At 47.6% G+C, this 26013-nt stretch overlaps 2 protein-coding genes across 4 annotated transcripts; one reads left to right on the top strand and one right to left on the bottom strand.

Moving 5' to 3' along the window:
• Positions 1-667: 667 nt before the first annotated feature.
• On the bottom strand, positions 668-24438 carry NYX (nyctalopin). 3 transcript variants are annotated; one of them, XM_082378203.1, is made up of 4 exons: positions 24326-24438; positions 22860-22935; positions 18510-18587; positions 668-2144 (listed from the first exon to the last, which is right to left on the bottom strand). In XM_082378203.1, the coding sequence occupies exons 3-4, from the start codon at positions 18529-18531 to the stop codon at positions 733-735; spliced, it is 1434 nt and encodes a 477-aa protein (XP_082234329.1). In that variant the 5' UTR covers positions 18532-18587; positions 22860-22935; positions 24326-24438; the 3' UTR covers positions 668-732. The 3 variants fall into 3 exon arrangements, 2 of the variants coding, with proteins under 2 accessions (XP_082234329.1, XP_082234330.1); XM_082378204.1 differs by lacking the exon at positions 24326-24438 and adding an exon at positions 23553-23964; XR_014239763.1 differs by lacking the exons at positions 668-2144; positions 24326-24438 and adding an exon at positions 2181-3713 and having other exon boundaries at positions 22860-23964.
• LOC309621150 (uncharacterized protein) lies at positions 20986-24457 on the top strand (the record flags this gene model as incomplete). Its single annotated transcript, XM_082378268.1, has 3 exons — positions 20986-21829; positions 22294-22438; positions 24024-24457. The coding sequence occupies exons 2-3, from the start codon at positions 22348-22350 to the stop codon at positions 24455-24457; spliced, it is 525 nt and encodes a 174-aa protein (XP_082234394.1). The 5' UTR covers positions 20986-21829; positions 22294-22347.
• Positions 24458-26013: the final 1556 nt, after the last annotated feature.

The raw sequence follows: 26013 nt of genomic DNA, 5'->3' as shown, positions 1-26013 counted from the left end.
TCGTTTCTGCATGCCGGCTTTCTCTAGTTGTAACGAGCGGGGGCTACTCTTCGTTGCGGTGCGTGGGCTTCTCATTGCGGTGGGTGGCTTCTCTTGTTGCAGAGCACGGGTTCTAGGCACGCGGGCTCAGCAGTTGTGGCTCGCGAGCTCTAGAGCACAGGCTCAGTAGTTGTGGCACACAGGCTTAGTTGTTCTGCAGCATGTGGGATCTTCCCGGATCAGGGCTCGAACCCGTGACCCCTGCATTGGCAAGCAGATTCTTAACCACTGCACCACCAGGGAAGCCCCAAGGATTGGGCTTAATGGTTGCCCCACCAGGAGAATTGGCACAGTTTTTAGTATAGCCAATGGATTAACTCTAATTCAGGCATGCAGGCCCAGTTTCCTGGAAGATGGGGGGAAGGGATGGGAGTGGAGCCCTGTAGCCCTAGAAACTTCCAATTCCTAGTCTTCTCACCAGAAGGCACATGTCCCTTCTTGCTTCTTTTCCAATTATGCCCATGTGACAGGAGCAGAAATGCATAATCTCCCCCCTCCCGCACATGGCATTTCCCAGGGTCCTCCTCTTTCCAGGGCCATCTCTGGAGGCAAACTGTTCCTTCCACCCTCCGCTGGAATTTTCACCCCCCGCCCCCATCCTGTTCCCCTCTCCCCACACCAACCACCATCAAGCCCAGTTAACTAAACTCCCTTGCCTGGCAAGGCAATCTGGGCCACTCCAGTGTGGCACAGTCAGTCCATCTGGAGGACAAACACCACGTGCTGGGCCACGCCGAGCAGAAGACCAGAGCCCAGGAGAAACGGTGTCTTGTGGCCCGAGCTGCCCACCCCCCGGGAGGGAAGCCTGTCAGACAGCGAGGCGTTGACCGGCCCCTCGGTGGTATTGGCCGCCTCCGCCACCGGGGCCCTCGGGGCCAGCAGCTTCGAGAGGAGGCTGCTGAACCTGCTCACTGTGGTGGCCGCTGGCTCTGGGGACGGGCCTGGACTGGACGCGGTGAGGTTCAGCTCCTCGGGGTCCACACAGAGGCCGTCGGAGGAGCGCCCAAAGGCCACCTGGCGGAGGTCCAGGCCGGCCACGGAGCCCGGGGAGGCGCACGGCACGTCGGCGGCGCGCCCAAAGCTCTCCATCCAGTCCCGCAGCCACTCCAGGCGACAGTCGCAGCGCCATGGGTTGCGGAAGAGGAAGAGGCGGCCCAGGAAGAAGCCGGGCTGGAAGGCTGCCCAGGCGAGCACGGTGAGATGGTTGCCGTTGAGATGCAGGGCCAGGAGGCCCGAGAGGTTCTGGAAGGCGCCCTCTTCCACGAAGGCGATGCGGTTGCGGTCCAAGTAGAGCAGTTCGAGCTCAGCCAGCTCGGCGAACCAGGCGTGCGCCACGCGGCCCAGCGCGTTGCCGCCCAGGTTGAGCGTGCGCAGGCGGCGGAGGCCGAGGAAGGCGTCGGCCGGCAGCGCGGCCAGCAGGTTGTCGTTGAGCAGCAGGTGCTCCAAGGCGCTGCAGTCGCGGAAGGCGCCACCGTGCACGGCGCGGATGCGGTTGGCCTGCAGGCTGAGCGAGCGCAGGCGGCGCAGGCCCAGCAGCGAACTGGAGGCCACGGCCTCGATGCGGCTGCGCTCCAGGTGCGCATGCGTCAGGTTGGCTAGGCCGCGCAGAGCGCCGGGCACGCGGCGGAACAGGTTGTCGAAGGCGGCGAGCTCGCGTAGGGCGGGCAGCTCGGCCAGGAGGCGCTCGGGCACGCTGAAGAGGCGGCAGGCGGCCAGGTCAAGGCGCCGCAGGCGGCCGAGTGCAGCAAAGGTGCGCGCGTGCAGGTAGCGCAGGTCGCCGTTGTGCGCCAGGCGCAGCTCGGCCAGGCGCGGCAGGCCCTTGAAGGCGCCAGGCGTGATGAAGGACAGGTTGTTGTGGCGCAGCGACAGGCGGCGCAGCGACGGCAGCGTGCCGAAGGCCCGCTCGCCCAGGAAGCGCAGGCCATTGCGGTCCAGGTCGATGGAGGCCGCCTCGCACGGGAACTCGGCCGGCACCCGCAAGAGGCCCGCGCGGTCGCAGCGTACCGAGCAGCCGCGCTCCACGCTGCTGCAGACGCAGGCAGCCGGGCAGGCGCTCGCGCAGGCGCCCTCGGCGGCCCGGGCGCTGGGCAGGCCGAGGACCACCGCTGGCGGGGGTGGGGGCGAGGGGAGGGAGGATAAAAGACAAAAAAGGAACAACTGTCAGCCACAGGATCGCCCCAGGTCCAATCCTACCCGTAAGCGTGGCAGGATGTGGCCATCCACCAAGTTCTCAAACGTCCCACAGAGCCCTGTCCTCCAAAGGGCCTCGTTCTGCCTCCCAGACCTTACTCAGGTTTCCTCACCCATCATGCCCTTCGCCTTTGCTCTCAAGTTCTGTTCATCAGCAAAACTCAGCTGGAATCCAGGCACCTGACCCAATCCTAAATCCCGCTTCCCCCCACCTGTATCATGGCTTGTGCTCTCCTAGACCGCGACCCAGAGGGCTTGTTGTCTGCATGTATAGAGGGACCTGGAGGGCATCACTGTGGCCTACGCTCTAGCACTGCGCTGCCCAGTACCTAGCCCCCAGCCACATGTGGTTGTTGAGCATTTGAAATGTGACTAGCCTGAACTGAGGTGAGCTCGCAGTGTAAAATACACACCAGATCCCAAAGACTTAGTACCAAAAAAAGGTAAACTATCTCATCAATAATTTTTATATTGCTTACATGTTGAAATGATGTTTTAGATATATTGGGTTAGCGAACATATTAAAATCAATGTCGATAGTTTCTTTTCACCTTTTTTATTGGGCTGCTTAGAGAATTTAAACATGGGTGGCTTGCATTATATTTCTGTTGGTGCTGCTCTAGTCCCTCCCACCGTTAAGAATTCAATTTTTGAGGGCTTCCCTGGTGGCACAGTGGTTAAGAATCCGCCTGCCAATGCAAGAGACAAGGGTTCGAGCCCTGGTCTGGGAAGATCCCACATGCTGTGCAGCAGCTAAGCCTGTGCGCCACAACTACTGAGCCTGTGTGCCACAACTACTGAAGCCCGCGTGCCCTAGACCCCGTGCTCTGCAACAAGAGAAGCCACCGCAATGAGAAGCCTGCGCATCGCAACGAAGAGTAGCCCCCGCTCACCGCAACTAGAGAAAGCCCGTGCACAGCAACGAAGACCCAACGCAGCCAAAAATAAATAAATGAATTTTAAAAAATAATAATTCAATTTTTGAAAACCCCCACTGAGCAAATTAAGCCTCATGAAGAAGGGAGAATTAGGAAACAGGTTGGGAATGCAAGTAAAGCCTATCAATCTTTTTTTTTTTTTTCTTTAACGGTCACTATAATTAAGCCATAAGGACAGCATACTAAAATAAACTATCGATGACCTTCTTACACATCTCAAAAATTACTTGTGGACACTGTGTGGTTAATTCCATTCACCAGGCTTCGCTCTCTAGAGCCTTTTGTCCATCATCAGGGGAAGGACTGGTACTTATAAATTAATTTTGTTCTGAGCATTTGAATGGAGGATCAGATAAAGACTTCCAAAGCCCTCCAGGTGGCTTGCCACCTGCAGGAAAGCAGAATGGCATGGCCTGCTTCTGTGTGGTAGCCAGAAGTCCCAAGCCCCATCTTCAGTTCCAATGGAAAAGGCAGGATGGAAGATGCGCAAGTTTTATTTTCTGGCCAGGAGCAGCTGGCAGGTGGAATGTGCTCCATCTGAAATTCCTGCAGAGGAGCAAAGGTACCCAGATGTAAAACCTGACCACTGCTATTCATAATTTCTACCTGTCCTCGACGGTACTCCCAAATTCCAGCAAACACCCTGGCTACCGTGCAGTCCCTCCCACTGCGTACGCGTTACGCTGCCTTGCCCATCCAAGCCCTCGTGGGAACCTGAAGGTGTGGCCACACAAGGAGTGTGTATCAGTAGATCTGCTTGCTGCTGCCTCTGTAGGTTTGCTCAGCTTCCAGTGTCTTTTCAGCACATCTGTTATGGACACTCATGTTGTTCTCAGTTTCTAGGAAGGGGATTCAGCCCTTTCAGACTTGGCTGGAGAACACTCAGCCCTTTGAGCAACCCTTCGAGCAACCCTTCAGTTGTAAACTGTAGCTAGTTGAAAATTCTGATGTTCCAGAGACTTAGCTTTTCCTTCTCCCTAAGAACTGTGAACTAGACACCAAGCTTCCAGCAAGGTTCTTGGACCCTGTGCTGGGCTTGGCTGTAAACACGGCAGCTGCTGGGCGGGACAGACACCCTGTTAGAGAGACAGGGCCAAGAATGTAACCTTAACTCCAGGCATCAGCTGGACAGAGGCAGAACCTTTTTCTATTAACTCTTCCAACTGGGTCAAGCAGAGGCATCAGATTTCCTTACAAATAGTCCTTCATTCTACCCTCTTCTCCTTTCTAATTAAGGGAAGTGCACTCTCAACCATATGACTCATGTTTCTGCTCCACAATAGCTAATATTGTTCCAGGCCCACTGTATGGCTCAGTAAATATTTGCAGAATTAAATGGAATTAACACCTTCCTCCTGTAACAATCCCTGCTGGGGGATGTCATTTATTTTTAAAACTTTGTCAAGAAATTCATGGGATTATGACAGACAGGATACAACCAATTTGCTTGCATAACACAAGAGATCAAAGTTTTGGCTCTTTGGCTGCCAGTTTTTTTTTTTTTTAATACATGCAACAGGGGTGGGGGTGAAGCTTTTTATTGTATATCTTTTTACCTTGTACATTTTGAGCCATGTGAATGTATTACCTATTTCACAAAATAGATTAAAGTGTTTTTTTTTTAACTTTAAACACTCAAGATGTCACTACTAGAGACCTATTTTCAGCCTCTGAAACTTTGATAGCCATTAGGAACAATAACTAATTTACTGGATTATTTAGTGAAATTTAAATTAAATCAAGTAAATTCTCAGAACAGACAACCAAACTCCAGTATTGGTTTACCCAATATGAAGACTAAGTATATGCCTAGTGAGCCAGAAAAACAGGGCACCAAAACAAAATTTTTATTTATTTATTTATTTATGCCTGTGTTGGGTCTTTGTTGCCGTGCACGGGCTTCTCATTGCGATGGCTTCTCTTGTTGCAGAGCATGGGCTTTAGACGCACGGGCTACAGTAGTTGCGGCACGCAGGCTCTAGAGCACAGCCTCAGTAGTTATGGCACACTGGCTTAGTTGCTCCACGGCATGTGGGATCTTCCCGGACCAGGACTCGAACCCGTGACCCCTGCATTGGCAGGCGGATTCTTAACCACTGCGCCACCAGGGAAGTCCCCAAAACAAAATTTAAAAAAATAATAACATAGGGACTTCCCTGACGGTCCAGTGATTAAGACTCCGTGCTTCCACTGCAGGGGGTGCGAGTTCAATCCCTGCTTGGGGAACTAAGATCCCCCATGCTATGAGGCGCTGCCAATTAATTAATTAAAGAATAATAACATATTTGGGTGAGTTCTGCTTGCAATAATGGCAGAGTAGCTTGTATCAGACTAACATTTCTGCTGATTGCTAGTGTCAACTCTGGAAAAATATTTTTTAAAAATCATATGAACACAACACTGTAAATCAACTGTACTTAAATTTTTAAAAAAATCACTTGAAGGCACTGGAGAGAAACCTAAACAGGCAACCAGAGTAGATATGACCCTTAAATGAAAAGAAGCAAACTAAGTGAGAGGCACATTTAACTGGCTTTTCCTCTCAGGGCATTTTCAAGTCCACGCTGCACATGGTCAGTAGAGCTCAAGCAGAAAGCAAGAGTCTTACTGGGCTGAGAAATTAGAGGTCAGAGTGTATAGCAGCAACAGTGGCTGGAAACTGAGGAGGGAAACCATAAGAAAGAGGGAGCCACAAAATTTGCACACAAGCTCCCCTTAGATCCTTGTTTGAGTCCTAAAGTGCATGTATGTGGAGTGACTCCAAGGAGCCAAGAACAGAACTCCAAAAGAACTAAACAGAGATTTCAGCAATTTCCCAGTAATGGGAAGCAGATTAAGAGTTCAAAGTCCACCAAGTTAGAAGCTCTTATAAAATACCTCGAGCTTTCCATTGAAACCCCAGAGGGCCACACCTCAGGAGTAAAGACCATTTCCCAGGGCAAAGGGTAAAACGGAACTAGGCCTTCCCTAACAAAGACTGAAACCAAGCTTCCCCTGTATCAAGGGGATCTGCCAGTAGTTTAGCTGAAGGCCAGAAGGAAATTCAACACTCTTCAAAGGAAGATAAGAGGATCTAGAGTTTCTATAACTACAATCTACAATATCTGCTATACAGTCAAATAATACTAGACATGTGAAGAAGAAGCAAAACACGACATTGCTCAAGAGGAAAAAAAATAGTTAACAGAAGCAGACACAGTGGGCTTCCCTGGTGGCGCGGTGGTTAAGAATCCGCCTGCCAATGCAGGGGACATGGGTTCGAGCCCTGATCTAGGGAAGATCCCACATGCCGCGGAGCAACTAAGCCTGTGCGCCACAACTTGAGCCTGCGCTCTAGAGCCCTCGAGCCACAAATACTGAGCCCCTGCACCTGGAGCCCGTGCTCTGCAACAAGAGAAGCCACCAGGATGAGAAGCCGGCACACTGCACGAAGAGTAGCCCCCACTCACTGCAACTAGAGAAAGCCCACTCACAGCAACTGAAGACCCAATGCAGCCAAAAAATAAATTTAAAAAAAAAAAAGCAGACACAGTGACTGTCCAGATGTTAGAATTACAAAACAAGGATTTATTATAAATATGTTTAGGAATTTATAGGAAAAGATGGATATAATGCATGCGGACATGGGGAATGTGAATTTTAGAAGTATGGATCAATAAAATAAAAAAGGTATGGAAACTCTGAATATGAACCAAGTAGAAATCTTAGTACTGAAATAATACCATATCTGAAATTTAAAAAAAAAACCATTGAGTAAGAAAAACAGCAGACTAGACACAATGGAATAAATATTCATGAATTTGAAAGAAGTCAATAGAAATTACCCAAAATGAAGCTCAGGAAGAAAAAAGATTGGAAAAAATATGATCAGAGCTTCAATGACCTATGGGACAATGTCAAGCAATTAGACTAACATGCATGTATTTGGAGCCCCAGAGGAGAAAAGAGAGAGAATATGGCAAAAAAATAATTGAAGACAATTTCCAAAATTTGATTAAAAACACAAAGCTCAGCAAACCCCAACTAGTATCACACATGCGCACACACACACATATTATCTAGGCACATCACAGTCAAACTGCTGAAAACCAAAGTAGAGAGAAAATTCTTTAAGGCATCCAAAGAAAAAAGACACATTACGTAGAGTAAACATCAATTAAAAAGTGATGAGTGATTTCGTATCAGAAACAGTGGAGGGCATAAGACAATAGAATTACGTCTTGTAAGCTGCTGAAAGAAAAGCAAAATCTGGCAACCCAGAATTCTATATCCAATGGAAATATCTTCAGAAATGAAGTACAACAGAGATGCTTTCAGGTTAACAAAATCTGAGAAAATGCATCTCCATCAGATCTTCTGCACAACAAGAAATGAAGACATTGTTTAGCTTGAAGGAAGATGACACTAGATGAAAGTCAGATCTACAGGAAGGAATGAAGAGCAATGGAAATGGCAAATATGCCACTAAATATAAAAGACCTTAATTGCTTAACAGACAAGTGACTGTTGAAAGCAAAAATAACAATGTGTTGTGGAATTTATACCATATGTAAATGAAAAATATGACAATAGCATAAAGAATGAGAAGGGTAAACTAAATTGTACTCATAAGGATCTCGCGTTACACATGAAACTGTATAAGACTCATTCAAAGTAGACCACGATACAGACTTGATGTAAGGGATATGCACCACCAGCATAACTACGTGGGCCACAGAAACCATGCTGCAAGCCCATCTGGGTGCTGACTGCCTCTTGATGCTTTTAAAAATGGGCATTGCAGCAGTGGTGTGGATCTCGTCAATTAAGTGGAGAATAGGGAAGCAAAGGCTTTTCCCCAAACCTTTAAGGTGGGTTTTTGTTTGGGGTGGGTTTTTCCCCCCCTCTGGATTTTTACTTTTATTTTTATTTATTTATTTATTTTTTTTTTAATTTTTATTTATTTATTTATGGCTGTGTTGGGTCTTCGTTTCTGTGCAAGGGCCTTCTCTAGTTGTGGCAAGCGGGGACCACTCTTCATCACAGTGCGCGGGCCTCTCACTATCGCGGCCTCTCTTGTTGCGGAGCACAGGCTCCAGACGCGCAGGCTCAGTAGTTGTGGCTCACGGGCTTAGTTGCTCCGCGGCATGTGGGATCTTCCCAGACCAGGGCTCGAACCCGTGTGCCCTGCATTGGCAGGCAGACTCTCAACCACTGCGCCACCAGGGAAGCCCGATTTTTACTTTTAAATCTTAAATGATATACTGCAGGCCTCAGGCATGACAGACAATGAGCAGGTGAAGAACCAATGGGAAAGTGTTCGAAAACTCCTGTGTTAGCTAACAAGCTTCTGAATGCATCGCTGTAGTCCACAGAGAAGGCTGGGAAAGGTAGCAAGGAGATGCTGCATCAGCTACTGCAGCTTTAAAACAAAGTTGGTGTCTCTTTGGACTTTAAAATTGTTCCTGTGTAGCTTATTTTATTTTTGTTTAATCAAATAAACAAGAGGGTTTTTCCATGGGGGGAAAAAAAGTAGACCATGATAAATTAAAGATGCATATTGCAATCCCTAGAAAATAAAAAAGAATCTCAACCCCTACCTCACAGAATACACAAAAACTCATTTTAGATGGACCATAGACCTAAATGTAAAAGCTAAAACTATAAAGCTTCTTAAAGATAACACAGGAGAATATCTTTGTGACCTAGTGGTAGGCAAAGGTTTCTTAGGGGAAAAAAAAAGCATTAACCATAAAGGAAAAAAAGTAATAAATTAGATTCATCAACATTTAAAAGTTCTCCTCTTTGAAAGATACTTGAGAGAATGAAAAAACAAGCCACAAACTGTGAGAAAATATCTGTATATTTTCTCTGTATATATCTCATAAATGACTTGTATTCAAAATGTATAAAGAACTCTCAAAACTCAATAATAAGAAAACAGGCAATAAATTATAAATAATTTATTAAATAATAATATTCAAATAAATATAATTTTATAAACTTATTTAATAATATTATTAAATAATAAACTATAAATAAATAAATCACCCAATTAATAAATGGGAAAAATATTAGAAGAAACACTTTACCAAAAAAGATATACAGGAGACAAATAAACACATGAAAAGATGGTCAACATTATTAGTTGTTAGAGAAATGCAAATTAAAATAGTCACCTATTAGAATGACTAAAATTAGAAAGACTGACCACACCAGGTGTTGGGAGAGCATATAGAATAACTGGAACTCTCTTACACTGCTGGTAGGAATGTCAAATGGTGCAACCATGTTGGAAACAATGTGGCAGTTTCTTTAAAAGTTAATCATACACCAGCCTTATGATTGACCCATTCTACTTGTAGGGAAATAAAAGCACATGTCCATACAAAAGGCTTGGGCATGAATGTTCACAGCAGCTTTATTCATAATAACCCAAAACTGGAAATAACACAAACACCCATCAAGAGTTGAATGGGGGGACTTCCCTGGTGGCACAGTGGTTAACAATCCGCCTGCCAATGCAGGGGACACGGGTTCGATCCGTGGTCCGGGAAGATCCCACATGCCGCGGAGCAACTAAGCCCGTGAGCCACAACTACTGAGCCTGTGCTCTAGAGCCCGTGAGCCACAACTACTGAAGCCCGCACGCCTAGAGCCCGTGCTCCACAACAAGAGAAGCCGCCACAGTGAGAAGCCCGCGCACTGCAACGAAGAGTAGCCCCCGCTCGCCGCAACTAGAGAAAGCCCACGCACAGCAACGAAGACCCAACGCAGCCAAAAATAAATAAATAAATAAATCTATAAATAAATAAATAAAAAGGAGATGAATCTATTTGTATAACATGGAAAGACTTCTAAGATATATTTTTTTTTAAAAAGTTGAATGGGTAAACAAATTATGATATATGCATACAATGGAATACTACCCAGTGATAAAAAGGAATGGATTATTGATACATGTAACATGGATGACTCTCAAGATAATTCTGCTGAGTGAAAGAAGCCAGACAAAAAAGAGCACATACTGTATGATTCCACTTACGAAAAATTCTAGAAACTGCAAATTAGTCTATAGTAACAGAAAGATCAGTGGTTGCCTGGGGATGGATGGGGGGGGCAGGGAGGGGCAGAAGGGAAGGATTATAAAGGGGCATGAACTTTGGGGGTGATGGATGTGGGATATGTTCATTATCTCAGTTGTGCTGATGGTTTCATGAGGGAACACTTTAAATATGTTTAATTTGTTATATGTCAATTATACCTCAATAAAGCTATTTTTTAAAAAAGATACCATTTGTGTGTGTGTATGACTTGTATACAGAATATAAAAACTACTCCTACAAATGAAGAATAATGAAAAGACAAACTAAATAAAAATGAGTAGAAGACCTAACACTTTACAAAAGAATATATTAAGTAGCCATTAAGCGCAAGAGAAGGTGCTCTACATCATTAGCCATTTGGGAAGTGCAAATTAAAACTACAGTGAGATTTCCCTACACACTCACTAGAACGGCTGACAACCCTAAATACTGGTGAGGATGTAGAACAACGGGATTCTCTTACATTGTTGATGTGAGTGGAAAATAGTTCAATAACTTTGGAAAACTTTGACAGTATCTATTAAAGCTAAACATATGACTATGATTCAGCAATTCCATTCCTAGGTATTTACCCAAGAGAAATGAAAAGAAAATGTCCACATAAAGACTGTACAAGAAAGTTCATTGTGGCTTATTCAGAATAGACCAAAACAGGAAATTACTCAACAGCAGAGAAATAAATTACAGTATAGCCATATAGTGGAATACCACTCAGCAATAAAAAGGAACAAACTATTGACACAACAAAAGCATTACGGTGAGCAAAAGAGAGCTGACACAAGAGTACATACTATACGATTACATGTACATGCAGTCCCAGAACAGAGCTGCTTGAAGTGGCTCTGGGAGCTCAACAGAACATGGCCTGCAGATGTATTCCACCCCCAAAGACAGCAAATATGCACAGGGCAGAGTTTGGGAAGTATGGTACCATATGTTGTCTAGGTGATATAAGCATGTCTAATGCTATTCAAATTAACCACAGTTTATAGGTTTCTTTTGCTCTTATAACAGCCAACTTTTAATAAGTATTTGCTCGGGGCTAAGCTTGCTATATATATTATTTCATTTAATGACAACACTGCAATGTAAGTATTCTTCTCTTCTACTCACAAAAAGAGAAAACTCAGGTTCAGGGTGGTTAAACACCACCAACCTTTGATTTTTGTCTTTCCACTGTACTGTACTATCCCCCACCCCCCAACCCTAGCCTTTCTGAGCTTCTGTTTCTTTAACTGTGAACTGAAGAGCCTGCACTTCCTGACCTTGGAGGGCCCTTCTGGCTCTCATTTTCCACAGTTGGACAGCAGCTGTTGCCAAGCACCACGTCTAAGAAAAAATACCCCACTCAAAACCCCATGTTTCTCTGCAGCCTCCTCCCAGCCACAGCTGTTTGGACCGCAGGTGAACATTTGACCTAAGCAGAGCCAATCAGATTCATTCCTTCCCTGTGAACATGGAACAGGCAGCGAGATCATGTGAGCACCAACTGCTATATAGCATTGGGGCTGGAGTTTGTCCCAAAGCCACGTACAGGTCAAAGTCATCGGGGGGCAGGAGCCAAAGGCAAGGTAAGGAAACTGGTGTGCAGAGAGAGGACTAGATTGGCCATGAGAATCACAGAAAAGGAGATCAGGGAGAGTGGAAAGCTCCTGGCCAGCCCTTTAGTTCCCATAAGGCCCTGCTATAGCTATTTCTGTGACATTTCCCTGCTTCCATTTCAGAAACCCACTCAAACCATCTGGGCAGACCAGTGGAATTCTGTTCCTTGCAACCAAACCATCTCTGCTTGTAGTGGACATTTGATGCCTTTTCTGGCTACCCAGCTCCTTTTAAGTACTGTTCATACATTTAGGGAATTTCCTACATTATAAGTCCTGCCTCCTCAACACAGAAGCCAGAAACTCTCTTTTCTCAACTTCCCTTGCAGTTAGGGCCCAGGCATGTGACCTAGCTTTGCCTGTCAGAAGTAGGCGCCAGGCAGAAACCATTTTCTGGCCAGGATGGTGGCAGAGGGCATCTGGCTTCCAGGCTCCCATGGTGAAATTTCAGGCACCCAGCACCCAGCATGATGCCTGTGAACGGTCAGGTGTGTCCGCCAGTGGTGGTGGCCATGGGGTCTTTGCTGGAACTGCCCCACTACCTGATTTAGGCATTGCTCCGGGCAGTGGACCTCCAACCAGGAAGCCTGGGAACACCTAGCATCCCTGAATAAACCCCTTCTCGTCTTCAGTGACCTGGAGTGGGTTCTATGGTTTGCAGTGAGATTCCTGAGCAACATCCTAAGTAAGACAGGTTCCCGACAGGTTCCCGCAATCCCTTGAGTACCGTCTCCTCCTTCTGGCCCCTCCCCCTTTCCCTGAGAACCTCATGAACTCTTCACCTTGAAAGAGAAAACGACTCAAGTTCGAGACCAGGCAGCGCCCCTCAACCAAAAGGAAGCTCTTTGCCATTCATTGGCAGGAAATATAGAAAATGGAATCAAAAATTGTTTAGGCCATCCCCAATTTTTCCAAATTCAAATGAAAAGCGGCCTCTCCTGGAATCAGAAGGGACCATTCCAAAGACAAATCTCCTTGGCTGTCCAGAGCTGAGTTCCATGGGAATCCCTTGGCCAAAAAAACATTTACCAAATTAAAATAAAGATCACAGTTTGTGAGAAGAGAAAGTCAAACTCATTGGCAGTTGCTTAGCGATTTATTTTCTCCCATCGGAATTTTTGGGAAGGCTCCATGTGGAAATCTGAAAAGGCTTCAGTGCTTTTATTCCCAGCCTGAGGTAGGAAGGGGAAGATGAGAAATTCAGCAGGATGGGCCTCAGCTCAGCCTGCCTCTGTCATAGCTCCAGGATTCACAGGTGGGGCTTTCCAGAGCATTTGGTCTGGAAACACTCCTCCTGAGGGTGCGGCCTCTCACTCTAAATCTCTCATAAACTCTGATGACACTGCCTTTTCCCCCCTGCTCTCTCATACTGCTTTTTCTGTTGTTATTTTTTTCTTTTGTTTTTCAGTTTCCTCATCTGTAATAGGTGGACAATTATGAGGAACAAATGACTTGTAATACTTGAAACAGCTGTGAAAGCATTGGGCCAAGCTAACAGCAGATTCCATGAGCCACTGTTGTCACAAGATTAAATCTCACCAAGGGACCAGTACTTCAAGGACCATGTGAATATCTGCCCCAGAGTGGAAAGCAAAATACCAAGTGTCAGAATACTGAAGTTATTACTACAAGTAAACTACAAAAGAAGAATCTAGAATGGTTCTCTACCTGGGCTGCACATTAGAATCACCTAAGGAGCTTTTAACCAACTCACAACTCACCAGACAGATTACATCAGAATCTTCAGGTGTGGAAGCAGGCATCAGTACTCTAAAAAGTTCCACAGGGAATTCCAATATACAGCCCAAGTCAAAAACCAAGGGTCGGGCTTCCCTGGTGGTGCAGTGGTTAAGAATCCGCCTGCCAACGCAGGGGACACAGGTTCAAGCCCTGGTCCAGGAAGATCCCACATGACTCGGAGCAACTAAGCCCGTGTGCCACAACTACTGAGCCTGCGCTCTAGAGCCCTCGAACCACAGCTACTGAGCCCCTGTGCCACAACTACTGAGGCCCACGTGCCTAGAGCCCATGCTCCGCAACAAGAGAAGCCACTGCAACGAGAAGCCTGCGCACCGCAACAAAGAGTAGCCCCCGCTCACCGCAACTAGAGAAAGCCTGCGTGCAGCAATGAAGACCGAACACAGCCAAAAATAAAATAAATAAAAAAAGAAAATCCAATCCCCCCCAAAAAAACCAGGGGTCTAGGTGGACCAACTTTATAAAGATGGGATTCGTCTGTGTGGTATCAAACGCTACAGGGTGTAACATCAAGTTATCGCATGCCCCAGCAATTCCACTCCTAGGTGAAAGTGGGTGTTCTAACAAATACTTGTACTCAAGCGTCCATAAGGCACTATTCACAATAGCCCAAAGATGGAAGCAACAAATGTTCAACAACAGGTAAATGGATAAACAAAACATGGTCTAGCCACACGGTGGAATATTAATCTGCCATAAAAAGGAATGATGTACTGACACATGCTACAACGTGGCTGAACCTCAAAAACATTATGCTAGGGGAAAGCAGCCAGACACACAAGGCCACATATGATTCCATTTATATGATGTATCCAGAACAGGCAAATCCATGGAGAAAGAAAGTGGATTAGTGGTTGCCTGGGGCTGACGGAAAGAAAAGAGTGAGGAGTGACTGCTTAATAGGTACCGGGTTTCCTTTTGGGATGTGAAAATGTCTTGGAACTAGATAGAGGGATATATGCACAACATTGTGACTGTACTAAATGCCACCGAATTGTACGCTTTAAACTGGTTAATGGTTAATCTTTTGTTATGTGAATTTTACTTCAAACAACAAGAAAAAAGGTACAAGGTGTCCCTGAATTGGGGCAAATACCAGAAATGGGTCCCTGCCTTCGTGTTCTGGTCCAGTATACTGGCCAGCCCCCGAGCTGCAGGGAGGCGGCAATGGCCGGGCTCAGATGCCCGCACAATGATGTCTTTTTTTAATTATATTTTTTTTGGAATGATGTCTTAATGCAGACCAGCTGAGGGATTTCTCCGTCGGTCCTCAGCTTTTCGAGTATATGCTTTTGCCCCTTGAGGTTTGCTAGGAAAAGAGTTACTCATGGAGTTTCCAACCACAGACTGAGTTTGAAGTGTTTCTTCATCCTCATTGTTTTCAAAGAACTTGTGCCTCACGAAGCCAAAATAGCAAGGGAAAATGTGGTCCATTTTCTGATTTCAGCAAAATCTCTTCAGCCACTTTGGCTCTACAAGTCATTCCCCTCCCACTCTCGGTTAAATGCTATCCCAATTACTCCTCAGACCAAGCCGCAGTGCTGGATTTTCAGAACCAAATGGGCTGAGGGAAGCAGAAATGCAGTGAGGGAGACCATTCCATGGCCTCTCATCTCACAGTGACCCCAGAACTTGCTTCTCACATCATGCAGGTATCTTCTGTGACAGAAAAGAAAGGCTCATGGATTCACACTGCAGCTTTGCTGGCCAATGTGAATCATGGCGGGGGTGGAGAAATCAGTTGGTCTTCAGAGGGGTGGTCTGCTGACGGCCTCGCAGGCCCTGTGGATCTCGAGGTGGAGCGCTGTCCCATCTGAGGAGGAGAACACTAGGCCCCAGAAAGTCCTCCAGGTCTAAATACAACTGCCCCAAACTGGAAACAACTTAAGTGCTCAACAATAGGGTAATGGATAAACAACCAGTACACCCAGGCAAGGGAAAACTACTTGGCAAACAAAAGGAAGGAGCTACTTATCTATGTAATGACGTCGATGAATCTCACCCACATACTGCCCAGCTCTCCACAGCGCCTGACTCTCGATAACGAGGGATTTGTTCTCCTTGGGGTGCAGCTGCTCTCTCCCTACAACCTTCCTTTTTTTCTTTTAAGTCAAGTTGATTCAGGTATAATTTACTCACGATAAAACGTATCCATTTTAAGTGTATGTAGTTCAGAAAGTATAACAAACATATACACCCACATAACCCCCACCCCAATCACAATTTAGAATATTCCTACTACCCAGAAAGTTTCCTCAGGCCCCTTTGACAGCAGTCCCCTCCCCATCCTCTGCTCCAGGTAACCAGTAATACAGTTTCCGAAGTATACTCTTGCCTGTTCTAGAACTTCATGTAAATGAAATCAAATGGTTCTTTCAGTCAACATTATGTTTGTGAGATTCATCTATGTTGCTCCGAACATCAGCTGATTCCTTATTATTGCTGAGCAGCGTTCCGTCGAATGGATGTACCGCCATTTGCGTATTCAGTCACCTGCTGATGGACATTTGGCTTGCTTCCAGTTTTCACCTATTGTGACTAAAGCTGACTAAAGTGACTAAAGTCACCTATAGTGACTAAGGACTTGGGCACAAGTCTTTTTGTGGACATGTGTTTTCATTTCCCATTTATCTAGGAGTGGGATTGCTGGCTCATATGGTAAATATATGTTGAACTACCCAAGAAACTGCTAAACAGTTCTCCACAGGGGCCACGCCATTTTGCATTCCCACCAGCTGGAGAGTCCCAGTTGCTCCACATCCTCACCAACAACTGCTATGGTCTGTCTTTTCGACTAGCCATCCTAGTGGGTGTGAGGAGGCAGCTCATTGTGGTTTGGATTTGCATTCCCCCAGTGACTACTGACGTGGAGCATCTTTTCATATGCTTATTAGCATTTTGTATATCTTCCTTGATGAAACAGCTATTCAAAAATGTTTGCCAATTTTTAAAAATTGGGTTGTCTTATGATTGGATTTGAAGAGTTTTATATATATATATATATATATTTTTTTTTTTTAATGGAAGACCTTTATCAGGTATTGTCATGGTTCTAACCTGGGCAGCTTCACCCATTCAACAAGCAAACCCTTATTAAGAACTTACAGTAAGACTCTAGAGACAGGAGGCAAATAAGCCCCAAACCCTAGCCCTCATTAAAGACTCATGGTTTAGAGCAAGCCAAGACCCCTGTAAAGCAAGACAAGGAAGTGGGATATTGTGGACAACAGGAAGACCCTGAAGGGGTTGCCATGGGGGAGGGGGGAGAGGAGAGGCATTTCCAGGAGACCCTCCTGTGGAGAATTTCTGTTTCAGTTTTGCCCTAGATTTACCCTGCTATGAGCCACCTCTGATTCCACCATGATCTTGTTTTGTCCGGCTGACTGAGTCATTTTTCTCTAGCTGGGGAGGTAGAGTCCTATCCCTGCCTGCTTCTCTGGAACACGTTGTCTGCAATCCTTGTGACTTGTAGTCAGAGTAATATTGTCTGTGCTGCTGAGTGCGTTTTAAATGAAAGCGCCAGGGGATGTGGAGATGGTCATTAATTTTAAGTGCATCTATTGTTAGCAAATGATGTCACCGCTCAGCTCTCCAACTTGTCACAAGAAGTCTGTCTGTATTTCGGGTCTCTGCAGCAGGGACAGTTCCTGTTTGGCAGCATGCAGGCTATGAATACTGTCTGCTTTCTGTGAGGAACGGGAGAGCTTTGGGTACAGAATTAAAATAATGTTGGCTCTTCGAAGCAAACATTCTGTCCCAATGAGTCAATCAAACTTCATATCCTTTCTAGGTAGGAGAAATGGCAAGGAGCTGACTGTCTGTAATTATATAAATGTCAACCTCTGTCCTTTGGAGACTCCTGCAGCTAGGAAGTCATGTCCTATTTATCCATACTGTTCCCTGAGCCTTGTTCCAATTTTTTTTTCTCATTTACTTACTGAGTCGGCCATTAAAGAATGTAAATTTCTCAAGGACAAAGGCTATGCAATTATCTCTCTCATGATATCCCTAGAGTGTACTGAAGGTACAGTGTGTACCTGTTGATTCCTTGAATACAGCAAGTTCTACTTTTTGAAAAGGTGGAACTGAAGAATAAGAAAATTCTATTACTACCGTTCTTAGAATTATCTGGTAACATTTTCTCTGCCAGCATGGCATAGAGAGGTCTATTATGTGGGTCGTTATAACCTCAAATAATTACATTCACCTGAGGGTCAGAAGAACAGAGTCTGTGTAAATTGCTTACTGCAGAACTTAACAAGGGATTTTTCCTTGGGCTATTTCGGTTGGCTTGGAACAGCTGGAGCTGTAGAGGTGTGGAAAAATATTGGAGATGAGTCTTTCTGTTATATTAAAACCCATATAACAATAGGACCAAAAAACTTGGAAAAAATTCCTGAACATCCATAATCACATAATTCCAACATGATATTTTTCATGTCGTCTTCTTCCTTTAGGAAGATGATTTCTTTAAGGGATTTTTTAACGAAATGAGCTTAAAATAATGTGATTAGAAAACCACTATAGTTTTTGGTAATTACACCAATGAATTCATATCTGAAATTAGAATAAGAAAACCACCAAGAGTTTATTTCATATATTTGGCTCAGGAGTTTTGTTTTTAAAACAAACAAAAAACCAAAAACACCCCCCCACCCGCCCCGACCTGCTGTTTTAATTCTCTGTCCCCTCCCCCATGATCGCACATTCAGCGAAACCTAATCAGAAGCATTGGTGTCCAGGTACAGCTTTCATGGAAGCCACCTGAAGCCCACACTTCTTGGGTAGAAGCCCTGTGGTTTCCACGCATGTTCTAGCATCTTCTACTGACTTCCCAACCCCCGCACCCACTGGCAGGTGTCTGCTAGGGGACGGAAGGAGGGGGCCTTGGAACTCACCATGCAGCAGCAGGAACAGCATCCCGCAGCTTTTCACGCACCCGGTGGCTTAGAACCACCCAGCTGTGGAATCCCTACCTAAGGGGAGAGAGCACAGGTCACCGGGTGCCCAGGAGGGGTCCCTTGACACCCAGGTCACTCAGGCCCCTCTCTATACCTCCACTTCCTCCTGAATGCCCTGCCTCTCCCCCTTCTTCTCTGCATGCCTTTCTCCCCATCACCTTGGTGCTAGGTTAAGAAAAACCAGTAACAACAGCCAATCAGATGCTCCCCCCAAACTGACAGCTTGGATGTGTCTGGAAACCCTTCGTCAGCAGCAACTCACACGGACTCACTGACAACCCAGCAAGGAAATGGACAGAGAGGAAACCTCTGCAGAGGAGCATTAGTGAATAGTCCCCAAATGTTGCTTACCATCCTGGGGCTCTGCCTGATCCCGCTCCTCCTCCGAGGTGCCCTTCGGCTCCCCCAGCCCATCCATCTCCCAAGTCAAGCAGCCACAGATGCTAAAAATGATTCGACAGAGAAGGAAAGTGGGGGCAGGGAGGATGGTGAGCCGGGGCAGAGGAGAAATAGTTGCTTATGCAGGTTTGAGTGCCTATTTTTCTTTCTCCAGATTTAATGGCAGGAAAATCCTGTATCAGATGAGGATTAACAGAGATGAGAGAATGTGTCTGCCTTTCGAATCACCAAAGCCAGTGACAGATTTTGCTGACACACCAATCAGCTTTATTCCCAGGCCTCAGCTTCTCCATCTGCCTGGCCCCTTTCTCTCCTTAAACCTTCCGCAGACCCCGCCTCCTGCCCTGACCCCAGCCCCAAGCAATTTGCAGCCAGAAATTGGCTCCCTGCCACCCAAATAGCATTATCAGCATTTTCAACAAGGACATGTCATATAACTTGGAGAGGTGGGGAAGGGACAGAACAGCTTAAAATAATGATGTTTTCCCGAAATGCAGGCTGCTGCTTTCCTTTCTCTGTGGAGTGGTTGAAGGCGGATGATCCAAAAACAGACTGGAGATGGCTTTTCACTATCACGAGGCTTAGAGTCCCGGCTTTGGGGTCAAGGCCATGCTTGCCACCCCCTAAGGCAGCAGGTCCGTGGGCCATTTTCAGAACCTGGCTGAGATTTCTCAAACCCATCAGGACTCAGAGTGTGGCCTCAGACCAGCAGCAGCATCTGGGAGCTGGTTAGGAATGGGGAAGTCTCAGCACCCCTACCCCAACCCCAGACCCCTGGAATCAGCATCTGCATTTTAACAAGACTCCTATGCTCCCTAAAGTGGAAAGCCCTGGTTTAGGGGAGTGATGAAGGGGGTCTGCTCAAGGTGGTGGCAGCAGTTCGGGTGCCCTCACATTCTTCTGGGCCCAGCAGATCCACCAGGCCTGGCTGTAGGGTCTGGCCCTCTGCTCGAGCAAGCTCCCAGGTATCCATGGCAACCTGCTGCATCCTGGCCGTCATGGCCTCGGTGTGCCAGTGCTGATGGGCCAGGAGTCCCATCCCACAAAGAGGTCTCGGGGTGTGAAGCTAAGCATCTGAGGCTGCTGTGCCCTGGGGAGTTTTTGTTTTCTTCCATTTGGGTCTTGAAAGCCAAAATACGGCTGAACTTGTCATAACCTCTGCTGGGAAGGAAGCCATACTGGGGATGGGGTACGGATTTGGGTGGAGGAAGCCCCCCAAATGAAGTCCCTGTCCCCAGGGGTGGGCTCGCCCTGCCCAGGTGAGAGCGGTAGGCAGCTCTCCCCTTGTGACCGCTCATGTTGGGGGCATCCTTGCAGCCTTCATTCCAAACCTTGGCCCCATGAAGCCTCTGCAGCAGGCCACAGACTGAAACGTGGCTGTGAGAGCAGCCTGTCGGCACCTACAACCCTGAGCTGTGCTTACTGGGTCCACCTTGCCTTCAGTCTTCTGCAGGCTAGTGGGCCTGGGGCTCTAAACCAAGGATCTCCCTCAGGAAGACCGCCTCTGCCTGTGAAATCAGACATTTCTCCCGAGCGGGAAGTAAGGAGCAATGAGAAGCCTGTCAAGGGAGAGACGAAGGGCCCGTTCACTGGGCCAGCTAGTCACACTGACAACAACTGGGGAACAAGCAGCCTCGTCATCAAAACCTAGTTCCCAAGGGGAAAAAAAGCAAGGAGGGAGGGGCTGTCACAGGAAGTGCGATTGACTGGCATGCCCCCAAGGAGAAACTTCAGACTGGACCCTGTTATCCAGAGAGCAAGACAGCAGGCCCCCAGCCACTCGGGGGCTGCCGGGGCAGTTAGCACCAGTGCTGGCTCTCTGTCTCCATGTAGCTGGTGGCTGATTAGCGGGGCAGGAAAAGGGAGGAGGGGTAAGCTAAGTGAGCCCGTGATATAGAGGCAGCCCAGGATGCCAGGCTTTGCCTTTGCAGGTGGCCTTCTAGAAAAGCTTCCATCAGCAGTGCGGGGGGGCGGGGAGGGAGGGAGCCCTAGTGTTTCTTTGTAATTCCTGCTGCACTGGTTTGGAGGCAGCCTGCAGGGACTCAGCACGGGGCCTCTAATGATAGGAAAAGACAAAGTTCCTCCTCGGGTTCAGGGGTTCAGACTTCAGCGGCCTCCGATGGGCACCCTCAGGGAGGACTTGGATACTGAACCAGATTCTTGCCATTCCTCTGCTCCCGACTCCTGCTGGCACACACGTACACACACACCACAGGGAGACATGACCATTCCGCAGGGCCAGCGCTCGAGGGCATGTTCAGCCTGGCACCGAGTGAAACAAAGCAAAGTGCCCTGTTTCCATTTGATACGAGGCAGGAGCTTGAGGTAAACTCCAGCAGAGCCTGGGAAGGAAGTCGGCGATCGCGTCATTCCACGCTTTTATTTACTGATGAGGAAGCCCCGGCCCAACTGTAACATGAAATGTCCGTATGCTGAGTTCAGATTCCCCCAGAGGCAGGTCCTGGGACAATGATACGAATGGAAGTACTTGACTTGTGAAGCGATTGCGGAAGCACCAGCAGGAGAGTGGGGAAGGTAGAAGTCAATGGTGTTATCAAACAAGTTGGTGCTGTAAGCAAGCGGAGCCTAATCCCGTGGCAAACTGCGAGACAGAGCACACGTCTCAGAATTCTCTCTCCTGCAGGGCAGGGAGCTGGGGCACTTATCCACCAACTCCCGCCCTTGGCAGAGGCTGCTCCCAGAGGAGATGAGGGGCCGTTCCTTCTCCAGCAGCCTCTGGCTGGCAGGCAAAATGAGGCTGATGCACCAATTCCTAAAGAAAACTTCTTTCCAGGCTCACCTCTTACAGCAAACCAGGGCGGCTGGGGGAGTAGCTAAGTTTCCCCAACTTGGAATTGGTAAGGAAATGCTGATTACCAAGGAGGCATGGTGCGGGGAGGGGTGTCGGGACTCCTGCCCTATGCAGAGCTGCCCTGGGATGGGCTGCAGGGTCTCATCCTGCTCTGATGGGTGAGGCTGCCCCTCAGGGGCTGCACAGCTGGCGGCTGCACCCTACGTGGTACGGCGATATTCGGAGGACACAGATTTGCCTCCAGCCTTTCTACACCATGGTCACAATTCACAGACATTCCGACTCTGGATGGCTGATCCTCAAGGCCTTTGCTCCTTTCTTTCCCCACTTCTCCACCTGCTGAAACCCCAACCTTCCCGCCGGCTTAGCCCAAGTACTACCTCCTCTAAGAAATGAGCCCCTCTTGGCATCCTCCCTCCTCGCCCACAGGCATCAGCCCTGCCCTTTGGAGTGTCTGGATGGTCCAGGGCTGTGCTTGGTCCAAGTCTGCACCCCCATAACGCCTGGCAGGTACCACCCTCAGACTGGGCAAGATGGAGGACGAGGAGTCAAAGTGCCAAGGAGATGTCCACCGGATTCTGGGTACCTGGGACCGTTCCTGGTGAATTTGAGATTCTTTCTTTGTCACCGAAAGAATTCGGAGACGAAGTGATAGGTAAGAAGTGGATTTATTTAGAGATATACACACTCCACAGATAGAGCGTGGGCCACCTCAGAAGGCGAGAGAGCCTCGAAATATGGCGTGGTTAGTTCGTATGGGCTACTAATTTCATAGGCTGATGAGTGGGAGGATTATTCCAACTATTTGGGGAAAGGGGTGGGGATTGCCAGGAATTAGGCCACCGCACCTCAGGACTCCCTGCCCAACAGATTCTGAACCCGCTTTTCTTAGTCCATCCTCCAAGGATAGTACCACCACTGTGCACACTGGAGAAGTGGCCCCTTAAAGGGCATCTGTTTGCATTTGAGGACATGTGTGGGAAAGGGTCCTTGTGGTGTGGGATGGACGCAGGCAGGGAAGAGGGAAGCCATGCCACAGCCCTTGAGCTGGGGCCACTCTCTGCGCCACCACATACCTGCTCAGAACGCTGAGGAATACAAGAATTCCAAACTGGAACCTGGCCTTCCAGATTGTTATTCATGGAGGTATATCTGTCAAGGTAGAAGGATAGAACACATTTTACTTAAGAGTTTGTTGGCTTGATTTATAACTTTTAAATATTTAGACATATGGTATATGGTCCTCTGTGTGTACTCTTGTCCCAGGTCCCATAAACATCAGGGCCGAGCCTATGTTTGGCATGCAGGCAGTGGTGCACAAATGTTTGCTAACGAAGCCCATGTGAGAATTGGTGGGCAGAGGTGGAGGGGGGACTATGGAAGGAGGACTGGGGCACATGACAGCCTTGGCCCCTGGCGCCACCTTCTTCTCTGACTTACTCGGTGGTCTCAGGACAGATACCCTCACTTCCCATGCCTTACAGTACTTGAAACTTCCACAATCTAGTCCAGACCATCATTCTTCAAGTAGGGAAACTGAGGCCCACAAAAGTTAAGTGACCAGCTCCCCAGGGTGACAGTTAAGTGGAAGTGGAACTAGGACCCAGTCCTCCCGCCTCCCAGTCCCTGGGTTATTCCGGGACCCTAGTAAGACAGGGACACAATCTATCCATATCCCCGTGGCCACTCCCGCTGCCGGCACTAGGAGAAGGGGAAAGGGGCAAGGGGAGGGGAGTCACTCCCCTTCTTGCCAGGCACCCCTAAACTACCTTGGCTGAACCCATTCTGTGGCTACAGCACCTAACTCCTTTGTTCTCTATGAGCAAACCATCCTACTTCCTTTCACTTCCAACCTTCCAATGGAAACCCAGCTCCGACGGGTCTGGTTAGATCTGCCTGGGCTCAGGGGCCTCGTTTCTGGAATTGGGGGGAGGGGAAGGGAGGGGCAGAGAAAACTGTGCCTTCATTCCGCAGACTTCCGGTGAAGTGACGTCGCCCCAACTGCAGGCCCAGACACAGTCGGGGTGCGGGCTCGCACCCCCTTCCATCCTCCTCCCCGGGGCGCAGGGCGCGCCACCGCGCTAATGGAGGGGCAAGTACGCAGCGAGTCAGCGGTCTGGACATTTCGGCCCAGCCCCTCCTTCCATCCCTCCCTCCCTCCCCGGGCTTCGGAGAACTAGTTCAGCTCGCTAACCCCGGTTAGCAACCACTCGTGACACAGTGGTTTTTTTCCCCTTAAGGTCACGTCCTTGTGAAACCTCTACAGCTCCTGCCCGCATCCGCCGGCCCAGCCCCAACCCCTCCGGGGGCGAAGAGGCGGAGCCGCTGGGCGCTAAGCCCCACCCCCGCCAAGCCCCGCCCCACCAGACGCGGCCGCCAGGGGGCGCTGAGGCTCCGGAGCCGGGCCAGGGCGGCTCCCAGCACTCAGCCCCCACCCGTCCCCGCCTTCGCGCGCCACTCTCACCAGCTCGGCGGGGCGGGGCGGGACGGAGGCCCGGGAAAGTCCCAGGGTGCGTCTGTACCGGAAACGTTAGTCACGCACCTGGAGCCGCAGAATATCCGGCTGGAAGGGATGCCAGGGCGAGGGCCTGACTTGTCAAAGGTCACACCCTGGGGAAGGTGTTCCCAGAGCCTTGCCCTCCTGACCCGGCCATGTAGCTCCGATTGTGGCTGATAACCCTGTTTGCTCATCTGTAAATGAAGAGCTGGCTCAGGGTCCCTTCCTGGCGTATCACTCAACAAACGCTGCCCACTGCCCAAAGGTACACCTCCTTGGGGCCTCTTTTGAAATCATCGCTCTTTACATTGCATCAAAAGTAGGTGTCTTCATTTCCAAGTAAAAGGAACCAGAGCTCCTTGAAGAAAAGTCTGTTTCCAGGTCTGGGGCAGGCAAAGTACATCATGATCCTGGAACGCCTTATTATTTCAGAAGACAAGCCATCAAAGATATTTGAGTAGAAGGAACGTTAAGTGGTTCCACTGGCCAAAGATGAACCAATAAGAATATTGACTGTAAAATGAAATAAATATATTTGTTAAATCCATGAGTTTATAATGATATTTGAAAAACTCCTCAGTAGACTTTGGAGGTTACTAGGGTGTTATTCTGAAAGGTGATAACTAAAGGGAAAGAATCAAGCATTTATCTTGCCTTTCCTTTATGGGTTGTATTTCAGGGTAACCAAATACACTAGTTGATAAGGGAAAGTTTTTCTTTATAAAAGAATCACACATAATAAAAGCAGAAGTGATAGAATGAGGAAATCACTGTATTGCAATGAAATCATGCATCCTACGGATCATTCTTAAACATACCCCCCAGGTGGCACAACCAGACATTAGGTACCTCTTGATCTGACATAATAGAAAGTACAGAGCACTACCATTGAAGTGTTTGGAGCAGGGGAAAAAAAAAAAAAAAGAACCTGAAGCTAATCAAGCCTCCAGATCTAGCTACCATTTAAAGAAATGTGAAGGATGGAGAAATATGTTAAAAGACTCCAAAGATACAATAAGCTAAATACACACTGTGGAAAGTTCTACAGGGCAAATGATCCAGTGTTCCCGACAAATTAATGGAATGGGGGATGAAGGGGAAGAAGGAAGACCTGTTAAGTAAAAGAGACTAAAGAGAGAGTCACTGGGAGTTCCCTGGTGGCCTAATGGTTAGGATTCCGGGCTTTCACTGCCTTGGCCTGGGTTCAATCCCTCGTGGGGGAACTGAGATCCTGCAAGCCACGTGGCACGGCCAAAAAAAAAAAAAAGAGAGATAGTAGTCAATGCAATTTTCAGACAATTTTGAAACCATCAGTAGAAACTAAATACAGATTATTAGATAATATTAAAGAATTGGTTTTCTGTTGGGTGTGATAATGGTATTATGGTTCTATTTTTAAAATTCTATGCATTAGGAAAAATACAGAAGTAATTATGGTGAAATATGATATCTGGGATTTGCTTTGAAATACTCCCACAAAACAAGGGGCGGGGAGAATTGAAACAAAAAATAGCAGAAAGTTGATAAATGTGGAACCTGGGTGATGAATACATGGGGGTGTCTCTACTTTTGTGTGTGTTTGAAATTTTTTCATAATAGCTTTTTAAAAGTATGCTCCTCATTTGGCCCCTTTCAGATACATAGCTAAATATATTTGGAGGGAAGAAAATTTTATATTTTTCTCTGCATTTCCTTCCATGCATTCCTATCAACTTTCCTATATTTCCTTCATT

Source organism: Balaenoptera borealis (assembly GCF_965194805.1).
Source record: "Balaenoptera borealis genome assembly, chromosome: X".
Classification (NCBI taxonomy): domain Eukaryota; kingdom Metazoa; phylum Chordata; class Mammalia; order Artiodactyla; family Balaenopteridae; genus Balaenoptera; species Balaenoptera borealis.
The sequence above is the reverse complement of the archived record's forward strand: the minus strand, read 5'-3'. Positions and strand labels throughout refer to the sequence as shown.